General features: G+C 40.7%; 1 protein-coding gene across 1 annotated transcript in view; it reads right to left on the reverse strand.

Moving 5' to 3' along the window:
• glcci1a (glucocorticoid induced 1a) overlaps positions 1-18,960 on the reverse strand; it is a gene marked incomplete at its 5' end in the record, with an annotated part of 30,490 nt that extends 11,530 nt beyond the window's left edge. The window contains 3 exons of the mRNA XM_080864039.1: positions 5,125-5,181; positions 5,401-5,447; positions 18,681-18,960. Of these exons, the coding sequence (XP_080720165.1) occupies positions 5,125-5,181; positions 5,401-5,447; positions 18,681-18,960 (384 nt within the window). The remainder of the gene's footprint in view (positions 1-5,124; positions 5,182-5,400; positions 5,448-18,680) is intronic.
• Positions 18,961-19,725: the final 765 nt, after the last annotated feature.

The raw sequence follows: 19,725 nt of genomic DNA on the forward strand, positions 1-19,725 counted from the left end.
TACCCTTTCCAACAATACCTACTCAATTTGGCTCATTTTCTATTACAATCAAGTACCACCTAATGTGCGTGGGGTCATTATAGCAACGCAGCCAAATGTCCTGTTACATCATTTGTATGTGACACAGATGACAAAATAAAAGCAGGATGTCGAGGCAATGACATTGGTGTTGCTTGGTCTGTGGTTTTTTGTCAGCCTCAGGGACCACAGTGTTGTTTGTTGTGCAGCCATTTGTCTTGTTGTCTGGCGGTTTTGATTTTCGTGAAGGTGAGTGATGCCACTGACTAGCCAATCGGTGGCATGCAGTCTGACAAGGTCACATTTGCGGATATGTTTCACTTGTCTTTATGTACATTTTAACTTCTTTATTTTTTACATTCATTTAATGTATGGCCATTACAGGACACTTTGCTCTTAAAATCAAAGTCTGCTTGACAAGGTTATCAGAGATACCTGAGAGTGGATGACTGAGGTGAAGATGGCTGATGGTACTAGTCAGGGCAGGGTGCTGATGCTGTAATGTACTTGGAAGAGTCAGCCTTTACTGAGGGGTTCTTCTTTACTGTGCTGGAGCTTTGCACTCTGCTGGAATTACAAAGGAAAACACAAGAAGCTGTGAGAGCAGACACCATGAAATGGTGACATACAACAGTCACAAATTTGAACACGATGTGACCTTGCACAGTAGTTACAGACTGAAACCACACAGCCAGACAAATCTCTTTACATTCACCTCAGTCAGCCACTCATCACTTCCCTTTCTGTAGTGAGCAAAGCTCCAAAATGAAGTAATGGAATATGCCAGCACTAGTCCACCAAGTAGAGCAGGGCGATATGGCCAAAAATATTTATCACAATATATATTTGAAAATTTGCGATAACGATATAACTGAACTTGTACTTGTGAGCATGCATTTTCTTCAGCATTGGAGTCCTGCGTGGTGCGCGTGGCTCAGTGCTTTACTTGTTGTTTGCTTTGAAACAATTGTACCTGCTAATTCCAGGTCTTTCTGTCTCTCTCCACAACTGTTCCTTGGCTCTTGGACAACTCCTTTGACCATTTTTTTCACTCCTCTGTCTGAAACCTTGCAAGGAGCATCAAGTCGTGTTCAGTTTATCATAAAATGATGTTCTTTCCACTTCTGGATTATGATCCCAACAGCCCTTACTGGAACGGTCAGTATTTTAAAAATTCCTGTGCAGAAGATGTCATCAATATATTTTGAAACAATAAGGCTGTGAGAGTTGGGCAGGGCGATATGGCCAAAAATATATATCATGATATAGATTTGAAAATTTGCGATAACGATATAACTGACGATATAATTTCTGCGAGACAAAATACAACTCCACAACTTTACTAGTGCAAAAAAACATCCATTTATTTTCACTTAAACAAGCAGCTGTTTATTATGTACATTAAACCTATATAAACATTTAACAGCGCAAATGCAAATTCCTTGCTGAAAGTTTAACCAAAAGGCATTTCCAGTAGAAATGGGCTGACATATCCTGAGCATAACCATGTATAATATCCACTGAAGTTAAAAAAAGGTGCTTTGCAACATTAAACTGCAGTGTGCAGTACGTATTTTTCGGACCATAAGGTGCACGGGATTATAAGGCACATTAAGCGAAACAAAACAGTCAGATAAATCAAACTTTATTCAACTCATTCTTCTTGCTTCCTCCACTTCTGTACCATTGATTCATTAATGCTGTATTCTATCACAGCTGCTATTCCCATGTTGTTGCAGTATATTAATGACTAAACTTTTATTGTGGATGGATTTTCTCAGTTGTTCTCCTGACTGAAGTTTGGTCCGTTTACAGCATCCTGCCATGCGATTGCATTTGTCTCTAACCACCAGGAACCTTCACGTTAACTTTTATTGAGTGGAAACGTGTTAGCGTTCATCCTGCAGCTTCACTGTTTATGTTATGCTAACATAGCTGTGTCACTAGCGATCACGTAGCACATCATTATATACCAGCTAGCCCAACTTCAGTAACCTTACAAACGCCACTGCTGTTTAGTTCTCCGTCTTCATTTATGTTGGATGTGATAGCAGAGCTGTACGCTTGAATTTTTTCAGAAATCTCTCAGTCAGAACGTGCTATAGAGATTGAAAATGTGACGTCATTCTGGGGTAAAACCGCAAAGGATTCTGGGAATGCGTGGCAAGCGGTACTAGCACACGCAGGCTTTCACATGAAAACAGTCACTCAGCGATAAAAAGAAACACAAAAAATGGCAAGAAGCTGTTGTATTATTAACTGCAATAGCCGGTCGCATGACAGCCACGGGAAGCCGACGGGTAAAGAGATCGGTTGTTATCGGATTACGTCGCGGAAGAAAAATTGTTTAAGCCGTGTTTCCAAAGTAACAAAGAGCCGACGGATGGCCTGGATTGCAGCCATTCGAAGACCAAATATAACGTTCCAGAACACTCCAGCTCACATGTTAGTCTGCTCCAAGCATTTCCACAAAGGTAAGTCTTCTAGTAGTTATTACGTAGTTTATCATAACATAATTGTTGATGTAGGTTACAAATAAGTCTTATATTGATTTGAATTGAATTCGTTGCGCTATGCTGCTTTGTTCACGGTGGCTTTGCGTTACAGATCGTCAACTTTTCTTTATTATCAGGTGTGTTTCCAGAATCACTAAAAACTGCTGTAATCAAACCTATACTGAAAAAGGACAATCTTGACAAGACACAAATGAACAACTACAGGCCGATCTCAAATCTCCCGTTTTTAAGTAAGATCATTGAAAAAGCAGTTTCTCAACAGCTCAGTTACTTCTTAAAACAGAATAATTGCTACGATGCCTTCCAGTCAGGTTTTAGACAGAACCACAGCACTGAAACTGCTCTGACCAAAGTGTTTAATGACATATGTCTGAATACAGACAGTGGAAAAATGTCAGTCCTAGTTTTACTGGATCTCAGTGCAGCATTTGATACAGTTGACCACAACATATTACTCAAACGACTGGAGAACTGGACAGGTCTTTCAGGAACTGTACTAAACTGGTTCAAAACATACTTAGAAAACAGGAAATACTTTGTATCAATAGGTAACTTCACATCTGAGCAGACAAGTATCACATGTGGAGTTCCCCAAGGTTCCATCTTGGGACCCCTTCTGTTTAACATCTACATGCTCCCACTGGCACAGATTATAAACAACAACAAAATAAACTATCACAGCTATGCAGATGACACACAAATATATATCACAATGTCACCAGGAGACCGAGGCCCTGTACAGGCTCTTGGTAAATGCATTGAGGAAATCAATGACTGGTTGTGCCACAATTTTCTCCAGCTAAACAAAAACAAAACTGAGGTAATAGTCTTTGGCGCCAAAGAAAAACGATTACAGGTCACCAGAGAACTTCAATCTATACACCTAAAAACCACAAACCAGGCGAGAAATTTGGGTGTAGTGATGGATGCAGACCTAAACTTAGAAAAACACATTAAGACAATAACAAAGTCAGCTTACTATCACCTCAAGAATATATCAAGGATAAAAGATCTGATGTCTCAACAGGACCTGGAAAAACTAGTCCATGCATTCATCTTTAGTAGGCTTGATTACTGTAACAGCATCTTTACAGGTCTACCTAAAAAATCAGTCAGACAACTACAGCTCATTCAGGTATCTGACGGACAAACACCAAACCAGTTCCACATCACTGAAGCTGCGCCATTTTTACAAACCAATTCTGGTTCATCCGTTTCACTCAACGATCCGCTTTCCCCCTTCTCATTCTCCGTTGCCGCCATGCTTTTTCGGACATGTGCGTATGAAAACAAATGCACTGCGCATGCGCGTTTTACCCATATTCTATCGCGATATTTCATTTTCTTATCGTTGCCTAACATTCTACCGGTATTACCGTGAATGGTATAATATGGCCCAGCCCTACCACCAAGTCATATAATTCAGTATCAGATGGATTAGTAGTCTAACGTGTGATAATTTTATCAGAAATCAGCTTCTATAGAAAGCTAAACTTCAACAGACTTACCCCACAGTAGGGCTGCTCAATTAATCGAATTTTAATCTCGATTACGATCTGGGCTTTCAACGATCATTAAAAATGACGGAGCCGATTATTAGCACCTCCCTCGTGCTTTACTCTCGCGCTGCTCCGTGTGGCAAATCGAGCGCACCTCTCTGCATTTCGAATACGCGTCACAACAATTAAGAGGACCCGAGGGAAGCTCGGAAAGCTAAGCAGAAGTTATTTGGAGAGGAGAGTGACTGCTGTTGGTTGAAAAGAGAGGTAAAAAAACTTCAGTGGTGTGGAAACATTATGGGTTCAGTCAGACGTGGATCAAGTAGACACAGTGTGTAAACTTTGCTACGGTGTCGTAGCTGCACCACAGAGCAACACTGCAAAGTTCACTAAACATAGATGTTTACATTTTTCATTTATTTTTTATATTGCAAACATTTGCACTGTTATCAGTATTTGCACACTATTTTATATTATTTTTTGACAATCTTTAAAGTCATTATTCAACACATTGTTATTGTTAAATAAATATCGTCAAATAATCGAGATCTCAATTTCAGTGAAAATAATCGTGATTATCATTTTTGCCATAATCGAGCAGCCCTACCCCACAGTCAGTCATACTAAAGTAATTAATCAGAGATTAAACAATTAAATGACAGAAAAGTTTCTGCTTTTCAATTACAATAGACTCTTTTCCAATGAGCAACTCGAAATTTTTCTGAAATGTTGCACATTTATTCCTTACCATTTAAACTCAAAGAGTTGTGCTGACAGATTTCTTTTTGACAGAAAGGGCAGTTACACTGGTTCAACCAATTTAAGATTAAAGTGGGTTGTATGTAGCCAACAATGTAAAATGAGTTTGATATTCCTGGTTTAGAGACTATATGACAGTGAGTCTTCTCTCGTGAATAGCTTTTTAAAAAGGGCAACAAGGGTTGTAGACATTTGTGATTTGCTCAATTTCTCAATTTCAGCTTCATATTAAAGCTTATAGCTGATAGTTCTGCCTATCAAAGTAAGGACCATTTCCTTTCAAGCGTTTAGTATCATACCTCTTTGAACTCGTCAGCACTGCCTCAGGATGCAGAGCAAATTGAATGGTCTTCTTTCTTTCGCGTTTCGTCACTCCAACATCCAGGTGTCTGAACACAGCAGCAGATTAATAGCTGTTAACTTAAAACTGTTTTCCCTACAACACCTCAATGAGTGTGTGTTATGAAATTGTTCTGACTAGCAATAACTCTCAACATCTTAGTCAAGACGTGGAATAAATAAGTAAACCTGCCTTTTCCTAAACCATAATGAATTTATCTCTTCTGGGGATAACAGATTCATAGAATATATGAAGTGTGTGGGCTCACCTGTGTAGATTTATCTTTCATATAAGATGAGTAGTGCACATGTGGATCTCAAGATCACCGTCCAGTTATAGTGTCCAGAGAGTAAGTCCACAGAATAAAACCTAATCTCAAAATAAAAAAAATTCATTAAAATCTCTGTAAAACATTAAAATGATATTACAGATGATTATTTGCTATCCATATTTGTTCCACTGTGCAACATGAGTTGCATTATAGTATGAAGACTTCTTGTATCTGTGCTTGCAGAGGAATTATCCATGATGCCAGAGGTAATTACATGGTCACAGCTGCTCCAAGACAAACAAATCAAATCAAACTAAAAAAAAATGTTAAAATACATTTCAATACAGGAAACAAATGGTAAATCGTCTGTATTTGTATAGCACTTTTCTAGTCCCTAAGGACCCCAAAGCGCTTTACACATCCAGTCATCCACACATTCACACACTGGTGATGGCAGCTACATTGTAGCCACCCTGGGGCGCACTGACAGAGGCGAGGCTGCCGGACGCTGGCGCCACCGGGCCCTCTGACCACCACCAGTAGGCAACGGGGGTGAAATGTCTTGCCCAAGGACACAACGACCGAGACTGTCCGAGCTGGGGCTCGAACCGGCAACCTTCCGATTACAAGGCGAACTCCCAATTCTTGAGCCACGATCGCCCTTTACAAATTTTAACAAATCACCGGGCCTTCATCAATGTGCTCCAACCCATTTAGGCTAAAGTTAGTCAGCCTTCAATTTTTTCTCTGAATTAAACACAGAAGTGTTAAAGAAACAACAAAGTTTCTTACTAAGAAACAAAGTATCAGTGTAATTTGATGAATGCAAGCCAAACAAGCCAGGTGCATCACAAGTAGGGCTGGGCGATATGGCCTAAAATCCATATCGGGATATAATTTAAACCATGTGCGGTAACGATATATATCGTGATATATTATTTTCTTCTGTATAACGTATTTTCCACACTTAAAATCCTTTAATTTTCACAAAAATCGTGAGTGTGCCTTATGTATGAATTCTGGTTGTGCTTACTGACCTCGAACCGATTTTGGCAGAAATCTGTTAAAAAATGTTTTAGTACAACTTTGGTAAGCTGCACTGCTTGATGGATTGTCAGAGCATTACGGCTGCCGTAGTGAGGAGCTTCGCGGAGTAAACTGAGTCCAAAACTCCGTCCGCTTCAGGTCCCAAAGTCAAACGAACACAGAGTTAAAAACGGTCTAAATTCTTTCATCTTTAATAAAATCATCAGCGTTGCTGCTTTACCAGGTGTAACAATTAAGTTTAACATCCAGGCATCCATGAAAACAGAATGTATTAAATTTAACTGAGTTAGAAGTTAACAGGAAGTTAGCTCGCTAGTTTCCACCTAAACATGACATACCATGTTCTGACTGAGAGATTTTTGAAACTAATTAAAACGTACAGCTCTGCTACCACTTCCAATATAAATGAAGACAGAAAACTAAATAGCAGTGGCGTTTGCAGGGTTACTGAGGTATATAATGTTGTGCTACGTGATTGCTAGCGACACAGCTATGTTAGCATAACATTAGCACAGTGAAGCTGGAGGATGAACGCCAATTTTTTTTTCCACTCGATAAAAGTTAACGTGAGGGATTTTATTTTATTAAATTACAAGCCTTTTTTTTTTCATTTTTTGGTTACACAACCACCCATCACTACTCATGACAGCCTATGCTGCTGCAAATGTATAAACATACTGGGAAAACTATTAAGGTACTTGACGTTTTTTTGTTGCAACTGTGTGGTACCTAAATGAGATGTGGGCTACTGCTGACACTGTCATCTCATGTGAGGGCCACTTTAGCATTCAAGTAGTAAAAAAAACACAAACACAAACAAACAAGAAAACACCCACAAATATTTCTGAAGATGTAATGTTTTGTTTGTTTTTTTTAAATTTCAAATATTGTATAACAAGACAAAACAGAAAACGTGAATGCAAATGTTTTTCTCACTCTTAACTGAAGCCTTTCATTAAACTACCAAATAAACACATTGGTCCTCTCTTTCTGACAAGTGGCAGCACTTCTGCTATAACTGTGTTCGTATTTAACAAAATAAAAATGCAGACATAAGTGTACACATTAGTTTTTGACTCTCTCACTGAAGTTTGAGACCCCTGGTCTAGAGCGACTCATTTTCAGTTATACTTTCTACCAGTAGCAGAGCACTTTATTTTCAGTTGCTTATGTGAGCGAAGACCCTGGAACTTACTGTTAAGTTGCAGGGGAAGTTGCAGAGTTTAATCATCCATCCATTCTCTTCCGTTTATCCTTATCAGGGTCATGGGGGGCTGGAGCCTATCCCAGCCACAGGTCGCCAGCCTGATGCAGGGCTAACACAGAGAGAAAGACAACCATTCATGCTGACATTCACACCCATGTTCAATTTATATTCACCAAATAACCTAACCTGTCTAACGCCATGTCTTTGGGAGGAAACCAGAGTACCTGAAGAGAAGCCACACAAACACAGAAGGAACGTACAGTCTCCACACGGCCAGGTGGCGGAGTTGAACTCAGGACCTTCTTGCTGTAAAGCAACAGTGCTAATCACTGTGCCACTGTGAGTTTCTTTTATTTCCATTGAACAAAAGTTGATTTTTATTTGTATGTTTTCATAGCTCTTAGAAATAAAAACAGAACTGGCAAAAAATAAAAAATAAAATAAAAAATTGCAATTGGTACATCTCCCGCTATAGTGAATGCCAACTTTAAGTCATTAAATGTATGTTGAATGTTAAAGCATTATTTATGACATTACAAATATTTGTAATACATACAATAATATTTAATATCTCCCATGCAGCTTGTATTATTGTTAAATATGAAGGTAGGAATTTAATGAGAAATCCAACCCAATAATCTTCGTCTTTGGCTCCTCCTGCTGGAGCATTGAACCAATGTCATTAACCGGGAGAAAGTAAGCAAAAAACAAAAACCTTATAAAGTAAGAAAACTTAACTTCATATTTATTACCACAACAAATAGATATATTTGCTCAGTCATAAACTTCTACTACAGTGGGGCAAAAAAGTATTTAGTCAGCCACCGATTGTGCAAGTTCCCCCACCTAAAATGATGACAGAGGTCAGTAATTTGCACCAGAGGTACACTTCAACTGTGAGAGACAGAATGTGAAAAAAAAATCCATGAATTCACATGGTAGGATTTGTAAAGAATTTATTCGTAAATTAGGGTGGAAAATAAGTATTTGGTCACCTCAAACAAGGAAAATCTCTGGCTCTCACAGACCTGTAACGTCTTCTGTAAGAAGCTTTTCTGTCCCCCACTCGTTACCTGTATGAATGGCACCTGTTTGAACTCATCATCTGTATAAAAGACACCTGTCCACAGCCTCAAACAGTCAGACTCCAAACTCCGCCATGGCCAAGACCAAAGAGCTTTCGAAGGACACCAGGAAAAGTATTGTAGACCTGCACCAGACTGGGAAGAGTGAATCTACAATAGGCAAGCCGCTTGGTGTGAAAAAATCAACTGTGGGAGCAATCATCAGAAAATGGAAGACATACAAGACCACTGATAATCTCCCTCGATCTGGGGCTCCACGCAAGATCTCATCCCGTGGGGTCAAAATGATCATGAGAACGGTGAGCAAAGATCCCAGAACCACACGGGGGGACCTGGTGAATGACCTGCAGAGAGCTGGGACCAAAGTAACAAAGGTCACCATCAGTAACACACTACAACGGCAGGGAATCAAATCCCGCAGTGCCAGACGTGTTCCGCTGCTGAAGCCAGTGCATGTCCAGGCCCGTCTGAAGTTTGCCAGAGAGCACATGGATGATACAGCAGAGGATTGGGAGAATGTCATGTGGTCAGATGAAACCAAAGTAAAACTTTTTGGTATAAACTCAACTCGTCGTGTTTGGAGGAAGAAGAATACTGAGTTGCATCCCAAGAACACCATACCTACTGTGAAGCATGGGGGTGGAAACATCATGCTATGGGGCTGTTTTTCTGCCAAGGGGACAGGACGACTGATCCGTGTTAAGGACAGAATGAATGGGGCCATGTATCGTGAGATTTTGAGCCAAAACCTCCTTCCATCAGTGAGAACTTTGAAGATGAAACGAGGCTGGGTCTTCCAACATGACAATGATCCAAAACACACCGCCCGGGCAACAAAGGAGTGGCTCCGTAAGAAGCATTTGAAAGTCCTGGAGTGGCCTAGCCAGTCTCCAGACCTCAACCCCATAGAAAATCTGTGGCGGGAGTTGAAAGTCCGTGTTGCTCGGCGACAGCCCCAAAACATCACTGTTCTCGAGAAGATCTGCATGGAGGAATGGGCCAAAATACCAGCTACTGTGTGTGCAAACCTGGTAAAGACCTATAGTAAACGTTTGACCTCTGTTATTGCCAATAAAGGTTATGTTACAAAGTATTGAGTTGTATTTTTGTTATTGACCAAATACTTATTTTTCACCCTGATTTACGAATAAATTCTTTACAAATCCTACCATGTGGATTCATGGATTTTTTTTTCCACATTCTGTCTCTCACAGTTGAAGTGTACCTCTGGTGCAAATTACTGACCTCTGTCATCATTTTAGGTGGGGGAACTTGCACAATCGGTGGCTGACTAAATACTTTTTTGCCCCACTGTATGTGTCACTGCAACGACTTGAGCAGCTCATGTTTCCTGGTTTAGCTGTTGGGCTGGCTGTTTGTTGTTTGGGGTCAGGAAAACTGTCACTTTAATGTTGCAGATTCTTCTGTAGACTTTTAAGGTTTTTATTCATCATCCTTTGAGTACCAAGTCTCTTTGTTATCACATCTAACTATTGAAGTTTCTCAGGTGACATCATGCACACATTGCTCAAGAGTTGTCTGCCATAGTAGATATGAAAAATGTGTAATGCTCAATTCGTTAGGTAAAATTAGCTGCACAGACGCTGTCACACCAAAAACCTCATGATTGCCTTAGTAAGATTGCAGTTGCCTGTAGCCTACGTGGAAGACACCGACTTGTCTACAAAAACTTGTGAAGTAGGGCTGGGCCATTTCATACCGTTCACGGTAATACCGGTATAATGTTGGGCAACGATAAGAAAATGAAATTCCGCGATAGAATATGGGTAAAACGCTCATGCGCAGTGCCTTTGTTTTCATACGCACATGGTGGAAAAAGCATGGCGGAGACGGAGAATGAGAAGGGCGAAAGCGGATCGTCAAATGAAACGGATGAAGTGGAACTGGTTTGTAAAAATGCTGCAACTTCAGTGGTGTGGAACTGGTTTAGCTTTCGTCCGTCAGATACACAACAAAGCACTATTTTTGGTAGAGCATGCTAGCGGGCCGTCGTTATTACCGTGTTTTTTGGAAAATACGGCATACTTAAAATCAACCCTTTGATTTTTCTGAAAATTGACAGAGCCCCTTATAATCCCGTGTGCCTTATGTATGAACTCTGGTTGTGTTTACTGACCTGGAAATGATTTTATGTGGTACACGGCGCTCGCAAATCTGTCAAATGTTGTAGTACGACTTTGCTAAGCTACGAACCCGCGCCGCGGCAACATAATGTTACCGTATTGTGTGTGTATAACCTCTTTTTAAGTTTTGTGGATATTATACATGGTTATGCTGAGGATATGTCGGCCAGTTTCCACTGGAAATGCTTTTTGGTTAAACTGTCAGCAAAGAATTTGCATTTGCACTGTTACATTTTTATATAACTTTAATGCACATAAAAAAAAAAAAAAACAGCTGCTTGTTTAAGTGAAAATACATTGATGTTTGTTTGCTTGTTTGTTTTTTTGCACTAATAAAGTTGTGGAGTTGTAAAGTATTTTGTCTAGTGTCAATAATATCATCAGTTATATCGTAATTGCAAATTTTCAAATGTATATCGTGATAAATATTTTTGGTCATATCGCCCTGCTCTATTGCGAAGTACCAACAGTAGTAAAACCTTAACAAGTGCAATAGAACCTGAAAGAGAATGTTTGATGAAAAATATCAGTGACTCGCACAATATGCTAGAGACCAATGACAAGGAGAGTTTTACGAACCGATCAGCCAAAACTGCAAAAATCTCTTTCTCTAGGAATCTAGATCAGTGGTCCCCAACCCCCGGGGCATGGACAAGTACCGGGCCGGGAGAGTTCAGGCTCGGATGTCAAATTTATGGTTTTCAGGGTTTTTATCGTTAACTCTGTTTCCCTGGGTCTTTTCCCGTGTTGTAGTTGTGCGTCTTATTTTGAAAGCAATATTTACACGTTACCATAGCAACCAGAGAGCATTAAGGGGCAGAGATGAGGATGTTACTCTTAATGTTGTTGGCGCATTTCAGGAGGACGCTGCTAATAAAGTTACACAATTACACAGTGAATTTGCGTTTATTATTATATTTACAAAATACCACAGTTTTTGTCTTGGTCATATCATTTTATTTTGTTGTATTTATCCGCCACACCTTAAAGGCTGGTCTGTGAAAATATTGTCTGAAATTAAACTGGGCCGTGGTGCAAAAAAGGTTGGACCGCTGATCAAGATCATGTGTTCATGTCAGTCAAGTCTTCACTCAACTATAAGAAAATGGTGAAAATAAATTAATGGCTATGCAATACGCAATAACTTTTTTGTACTCTAAAATGGCTTATGACGTTTGAACTAAAGCAGACTGTTCAGTTCAGTTGTCATAAAATGTGGATTGATCAAAACCACAGCCGTTGTTTTACATTTTGTAAGCGTTGTGGTCAGGTATCACCATAAAGCAGATAATGAAAATGTGGCGTAATATTCTGTTCTTTTTAACTGAAATTTGGAACTGGGCGATATGGGACATGAATTATCCTGATCACTTTTTCATATCAGTATATAGTAATATGTATCACTACAGGTCAGTACAGGTAAGCCATCTGGGTCTTTCTTTTCTAGGTATTGGCTAATGAGTGAATGACACTCAGCTAATAAAGTTTAAAAATATTTATTGAAACAAAAACAACACCACACAGCCATTTCAGAATTTGAGAATTTTAACTGTCCTTTTTTGCAAGTCCATAAACTCAGAATTCAGTTCTTTTCAGTTTCTTCAGTTCAGGTATGTGTATGTCAAAAAGTTAGTGTTGTTAATAGTACCCAGTAGGGATGGGTACCAATATCCGGTGCCATTATGGCCGAAAAGCAGCGCACATTTCGGTGCTTTATTTCAGTGCTTTTTTTTCCTGAGATGTCATAAACTTTGGCTGTACTTCACAGCAAAAGATGTAAACTCAGCAGCCTGCAACAAGTGCTTTACGGTGATACTGTGCAAAGGAGGTAACTCCTCGAATCTGATGAAACACCTGGCGACGCATAGCATTATGTTAAAAGCCGAGAAATGCACCGTATTTGATAGCTTGCTGCGAGACCTCACACCGAGCACATCTACTGCGGGTGTGGTGCCTGTTATCAGACCCGGAGTTAGCAACATCCCCCAAAAACCCGAAGAGGAGACTCCTGGCCCCTAGCCCTGCCAGTGTAGCAGAAATGATGAGGATGATGATGGCAGCAGCAGCCTTTCTTCTCTGCGTGAGCAGCTTAATGTTGTTCGTGTGTAATTTACGTTGAGTAGGCTAACCACGTTATTACATTAATGCATGTATGGTGAACTAGCAAACACCGTCGTAGTTACATGCGGCTGTCTTCTTGTTTGATAGAGTGATACCATATATGCCCTACAGCTGCAAAAAAGGCTAACATTGTTATCTTTTTACAGAAAAAACAGCTGAACATGAGAGGTTTTAGGACAAAGTTTGTATTTTCCATTGTTTAAACACCAGTTCCAACCAAAGGAGGTATGTTGTATCAACAGAAAAGGCTAACTTGGTTATCATTTTGCAGAAAAAAAGAGACTGCTAAAAATAAAAACATAAGAGGTTTTTGGATAAAGTTTGTGTTCTCCATTCTTTAAGCACCGGTTCGAGCACCGGTTCGAGCACCGTTTAAGCACCGGCACGTTTCAAAAGTACCGGTTTGGCACCGGTATTGGATAAAACCTAAACGATACCCATCCCTAGTACCCAGATGGTGTATTGCTTCAGATCTGAAAAACTTGTAATGTAGCTACAGAACCTGATAGCTACGGCTGATCCTGAATCCTGACTTGCCACATGTGGATGAATTTGTCTCAGACTTCAATAACAAACCCGACCTGCACAAGGGAGTGACTATTTCTGCATTATTTTAGATTAGCTTAAGGTTAGTGCACAGAGAGCTTCATGGATTGCACACATAAACAGAGCAAGTAAATAAAATACTGAACATGCCTAAGTAAATATATTTTTAAAAGTGCTATTAACATGAAATTCTCACCAGATGTTGTAACAACCCATACAATCCACACGTGCAAAGAACAAATCACAGACGTCCATAAATTATATGTAACAGTGAGAAATGACACAGAAAAAGGCTATTTAACACGCTTACTGAAATGTATTTAAAACATTGTACAAAAACCTTTGTCGGTGATGACTGCTTTAAGATGCATCCTGTATTGCTCAGGTGTGGTTTTGGCCCATTGTTCTACACCAAGGGTGGGCAGCTCCAGGCCTCGAGGGCCAGTGCCCTGCAGGTTTTAGATCTCACCCTGGGTCAACACACCTGAATCAAATGATGAGTTCATTCATTGGAGAACTTCAAGACATGTTGAGGTCATTTAGCCATTTAAATCAGCTGTGTTGGGTTGAGGACACATCTAAAACCTGGAGGACACCGGCCCTCGAGGCCTGGAGTTGCCTATCCCACAAAGTCTTCAAATCTGGAAGGTTTGATGGCCCCCTTCTATGAACTCTGAGCCTTAGTTCCAGTTCCGTATGCTAAAAAACAGCCCCCTGCCATGTTATTCCCATTTCCAAACTTCACTGTTTCTATGGTGTTTTGGGGATAATGTGCAGTCAGATTTGGTCTCATCTGACCAGGCTATATTCTCCCAGAATTTCACAGGCTTGTCTAAATCTTGTTCTGTTAACTTTAAATGTACTTATGAGCATGCATTTTCTTCAGCATTGGAGTCCTGCGTGGTGCGCGTGGCATTTCCAGTAGAAAGGCATTTCCAGTAGAAATGGGCTGACACATCCTGAGCATAACCATGTATAATATCTAGGGATGGGTATCATTTAGGTTTTATCCGATACCAGTACCAAACCGGTACTTTTGAAACGGTGCCGGTGCTTAAACGGTGCTCAAACCGGTGCTTAAAGAATCAAGAACACAAAATTGGTCCAAAAACCTCTCATGTTCAGCTGTTTTTTTTGTAAAAAGATAACAATGTTAGCCTTTTCTGCAGCTATAGAGCATATATGGCATCACTCTTGGCTGGAAGCAGTGCTTAAACAATGGAAAAAACACAAACTTTGTCCAAAACCTCTCATGTTTAACTGTTTTCCACTTTTTCTTTGGTCATTTTAGCCTTTTTGGCCAGGGTGAAGGGAGTATCTGCCATCAAACAAGAAGACAGCCGCATGTAGCTATGACGGTGTTTGCTAGTTCACCTTACGTGCATTAATGTAATAACTAGAGGTGGGAATCACCATACATCCCACGATACGATATTATCACAATACTTAACGCACGATACGATATTATTGCAATTTTTTTAAAATATTTTGCGATATTCAGATTCTGTACATAAAGGTAAACTTTATCAATATTCATTTTATCTAATATCAAAGTCTCACACTCAGTCTTTCTCTCATTTCAGTCAGTTTTATTGTTGACAAACTGAACGGTTTGTATTACAGTCTAGTCCAACTTAACTGAATGCAACCATCTGGTACAATTATAGCTATTCTGAACTATGCAATTTATGAAAACTATGCAGCCCATTCAGCAACTGAAGAATTTGAAAGTAAATTAAAACAAAATATAATTTTACATTAAATAAAAAAGTTTAACTTAATTAAAATAAAACATGTCTTAAATTTAGTTTATTGCTGCCAAAAAAAAAGTTAAACACATTTGGACAGTGAAGGAATGTCAGGATTCTTGCTCAGAAAAAGGATCAACGTGCTCTGAAGTCAGAGCATGTTCCAGTCTACAAAAACTTTTGTAACAAAATATCGATTTCTGCTGTCCCTGTATCGATACATTATTAGCAAACAAAATATCACGATACTACACAGTATCGATTTTTTCCCCCCACCCCTAGTAATAACGTGGTTAGCCTACTCAACGTAAATTACACACGAACAACATTAAGCTACTCAGAGAAGAACGGCTGCTGCTGCCATCATCATCCTCATCATTTCTGCTACACTGGCAGGGCTAGGGGCCAGGACTCTCCTCTTCGGGTTCTTGGGGGATGTTGCTAACTCCGGGTCTGATAACAGGCACCACACCCGCAGTAGATGTGCTCGGTGTGAGGTCTCGCAGCAAGCTATCAAATACGGTGCATTTCTCGGCTTTTAACATAATGCTATGCGTCGCCAGGTGTTTCATCAGATTCGAGGAGTTACCTCCTTTGCACAGTATCACCGTAAAGCACTTGTTGCAGGCTGCTGAGTTTGCATCTTTTGCTGTGAAGTACAGCCAGACTTTTGACCGCTTCGCCTTGGGCATTTTTAGCGCTGCTCTAAAAGAACGTATGTACCTGGGCCCGCCTACTATCCTTGGAAACGTAAAATGATTGGCTAGAATCTGAAGCGTATCACATCTCAGTAAAAAAAATAAAGCACCGAAATGCACGCTGCTTTTCAGTCTGGTTACTACCGTTTATGTCAGAAACGATACCGGTACCCATCCCTAGTCATTTCTCATGGTTACACATAATTTATGGAGATTTATGGTTTGATTTCTTTGCATGTGTGGATTGGATGGGTTGTTACTAACATCCGGTGAAAATTTCATGTAAATAGCACCTTTAGAAATACATTTACGTAGAAAATTGGTCATGTGTTGAATACTTATTTTACCCACTGTGTTTGTGTTTACATTAATATATATGAACTACATAAAAAAAATAATATAATGTGTTAATGACTCTTGCTTCTGGTACCCCATGTGGTGACAAATGCTCTCAAGTGCTGACAACCAGGTGCTAATCAGTACTGCTGCCTTTGCTATACAGCCATCCTTTGAACGCCACAGGAGTCGGTTTGTGACAGTGGGATGGTGGGGGGTGGCATCTCCTGCACTGGAAAATCGAGGCTTGGTCATTATTGTCAATCTCAATGCAGCAACATAGGAAGAAAGGGATTCTGCAACCAGTGGCATTCCTATAGCTTCACAGTTTGGACCGAACTCCAAGACGACAACACATTTCCAGAATTTGGGAATGGAGAGGATTGAATGGCCTGTTTGCAGTTCTGACCTAAACCCTACCGAACACCATCCATTCGCTTCCACTTATCCTTTTCAGGGTCGCGGGGGGCGCTGGAGCCTATCCCAGCTGTCATAGGGCGAAAGGCGGGGTACACCCTGGACAGGTCGCCAGTCTGTCGCAGGGCTAACACATAGGGACAGACAACCATTCGCACTCACATTCACTCGCACATTCACACCTAGTGGCAATTTGGATTATCCAATTAACCTATCCCCACAAGCTGCATGTCTTTGGACGGTGGGAGGAAGCCGGAGTACCCGGAGAGAACCCACGCAAACACGGGGAGAACATGCAAACTCCACACAGAAAGACCCCAGCCTGATGGTGGAATTGAACTCAGGACCTTCTTGCTGTGAGGCAACAGTGCTAACCACCATGCCACCGTGCTGCCGCCCCTACCGAACACTTCCGGATATAATGATGAAATGTAAAAACTATGAAAAATTTCGTACAGGCCAGGTTAGTCTATGCCTGGCCTATGGTTAGTCTATGCCAACACCAATATCTCTCTGCAATATACACCACTGGTTACTAATTGCCCAGGGGTCATTTGATTTCCTTTAATATTAAAGGAAATAAAATTTACACCCCAAAAATGTAAGTAATAACCAGAGCAATAGCTAAACAATGTCACTAAAGAAATAATGATTGTTTATGGCATATTTAGGCCCCCAGACAAAACACCCTGGATTTCAGCAGTGATATTTACGTCAAGTGTAGATAACATCATGTAATAACCCACTCCAGAGAGATTAGCCAGGCTAACTGAAATAATCATGACATGTTTCATGTGTCTGTGTTGCACATGAGCCTGATAAATACTGGCGTGTAGACAGAGACATGGATGATGAAGAGACTAGCCTACTTGCTCATAGTTTCCGTTTGTCTCTTAGGCCCCAATTACCAAAAGACCTAAATACAGTCAGTTGACAACATATTTTATTTCCCTTCCACTGACAGCAAACAGGTACATTTAGCAGATGAATAAAAAAACTGTTTGATGGAAATCTGGATAACCATCGATAACACTCAGATCAGAGAGTCGTGTTTATCTTCGACAGAGCAGCTGCATCATCGCCACCACACTGGAGTCTACAGCCTGACGTCGTTACCTCGTCACAATGTACCGTAGAAATCCTGTTTATCAGCTAATATCAAGTTATTGATTTTAAATAGTTGCTATACAGTGCCCCAACAATAAAACTGAACGCATGGGCGGAGCTGAAATAGTATTTAACTTCGGACGATAACAACCCAACTATGGCGAACATATGGCGATGATGTACCTCTTTGCTATTTCTAGCATCCAGCATCAGATAGGTCGACTGCATTACGACACACGTAGAGTGCTAGCAACTAGCCTAGCATAGCTCCCGAGTGTGGTGAGCTCTGACTTTGCTACAAGGGGGATGGTGCGCTAAACTACAGCTAGCTATTGAAATGTGTTATAATAAATGCTATACTGGCTTTAAACAAACACTCCCGGCCTTTGTCTGAATTATGACAATGAAATCTTGAATTTGGCGCAAGTCCATTTCACATGAAATTAAGTAATTTAGGAGTTGCTTCGACTGTTTGTTCCCTTTCCTCGGTATTTTGAGTCACCAAAACACAACGCGGCCCCCGCTTTTCGAACAGCATGAAAAATTAAGTATTTTATTTTCTCCGGTACTGAACAGGGGCCTACACATAGGCCGAACGCGAGGGTGGAACGTAACTATTCGGAAACAGGTTGGGTCTTTTTTTTAATCAAAGGACGCATTTATTCATTTATCGTCGAAACCATTCTATTGCCCGATTTGTCAAGCTACTTTGGTTTGGCGGTCGCTCAGTAGGTGACTGAACACCACTTAGCATAGCACGAAGCTAAACGATGATGGGTGCATTTAGGATAAACTTCATTTGCTAGACAGGAAGCGGTTACCTTTGGGAACAGGCAAGCTCCTGCTGTACAGCGGTGACACTCTCTGCCTGTGGACCAGGTTGCCGTCCGAGCCACTTCCACCCGGGTTGGCGGGACTGGAGCAACTGGACGTCGTAGGTCCTGTGTTGCTCCCGGCTAGAGGAAGAGGGGGGGTTGAGTTGTGTTGAATTCTACGCAGAAGCCGGTACAGTACCGTGACGCGGAGCGGCTGCACGCGGATCGTGGCGGTGGAGGTGTTACTGCTGCAGATAGAGATGAGGCTGTGGGAGAGGCGCCGAGTTTATTCCGCTGTTGTCGCTGGGACGAACTCGCTGTTGGCTGACCTGACTACCAGCAATTACTTCATTAGATTGTTTGTGATGTTAACATGGCGAACGTAACAGTTCCTTTTATAAGCTCACATTTTCACTAACGGAATTGCTTTTAACACAGTTGACAAAAGCTGTCCATGAAGTACACTTTGCCTTTCAGGTTACGAAAAATTCTCAACTTCAATTGACATGGCATGATTTCCACTTGTGCGCTGATTCTGAATAAAAATGTTTTTTTGGCAGAATTCAAACTTATGTTGCCACGCTTGCATATTTATTTGCACCTTAAAGTCAAACTAGTCCTCCCCCAAACCAACCACTCTCCAATACAGCAACGCAGTTACCTATCACTTCATATATTTTATGTGACGCCAGAGCCACGCCCACCTGGAGGACAAAACGGTACTGCGGTCCTTTGCCCTCCCGGCTTTGATCGCTTCGAGTTTAACTCGAAGATGCCACATAGTTGCTGTGCTATTGGATGCATAGCCCAACGTTTATTTACAACTGTCAGAAGCGTGTAGACTCTAAGGGTCTCAAATTGAAATGAGCCGTGGGCCACTGCTGGCACTGTCATCTCATGTGAGGGATACTTTAGGGTTCAAGTAGTACAAACAAACAAGAAAACACCCACAAATAATTCTGGAAATGCAGTGTTTTGTTTGTTTTTGAATTTTAAATATTGTATAACAAGACAAAACTCCAAACGTGAACACACATTTTTTTTCTCACTA

Source organism: Rhamphochromis sp. 'chilingali', assembly GCF_963969265.1.
Source record: "Rhamphochromis sp. 'chilingali' genome assembly, chromosome: 17".
Lineage (NCBI taxonomy): Eukaryota > Metazoa > Chordata > Actinopteri > Cichliformes > Cichlidae > Rhamphochromis > Rhamphochromis sp. 'chilingali'.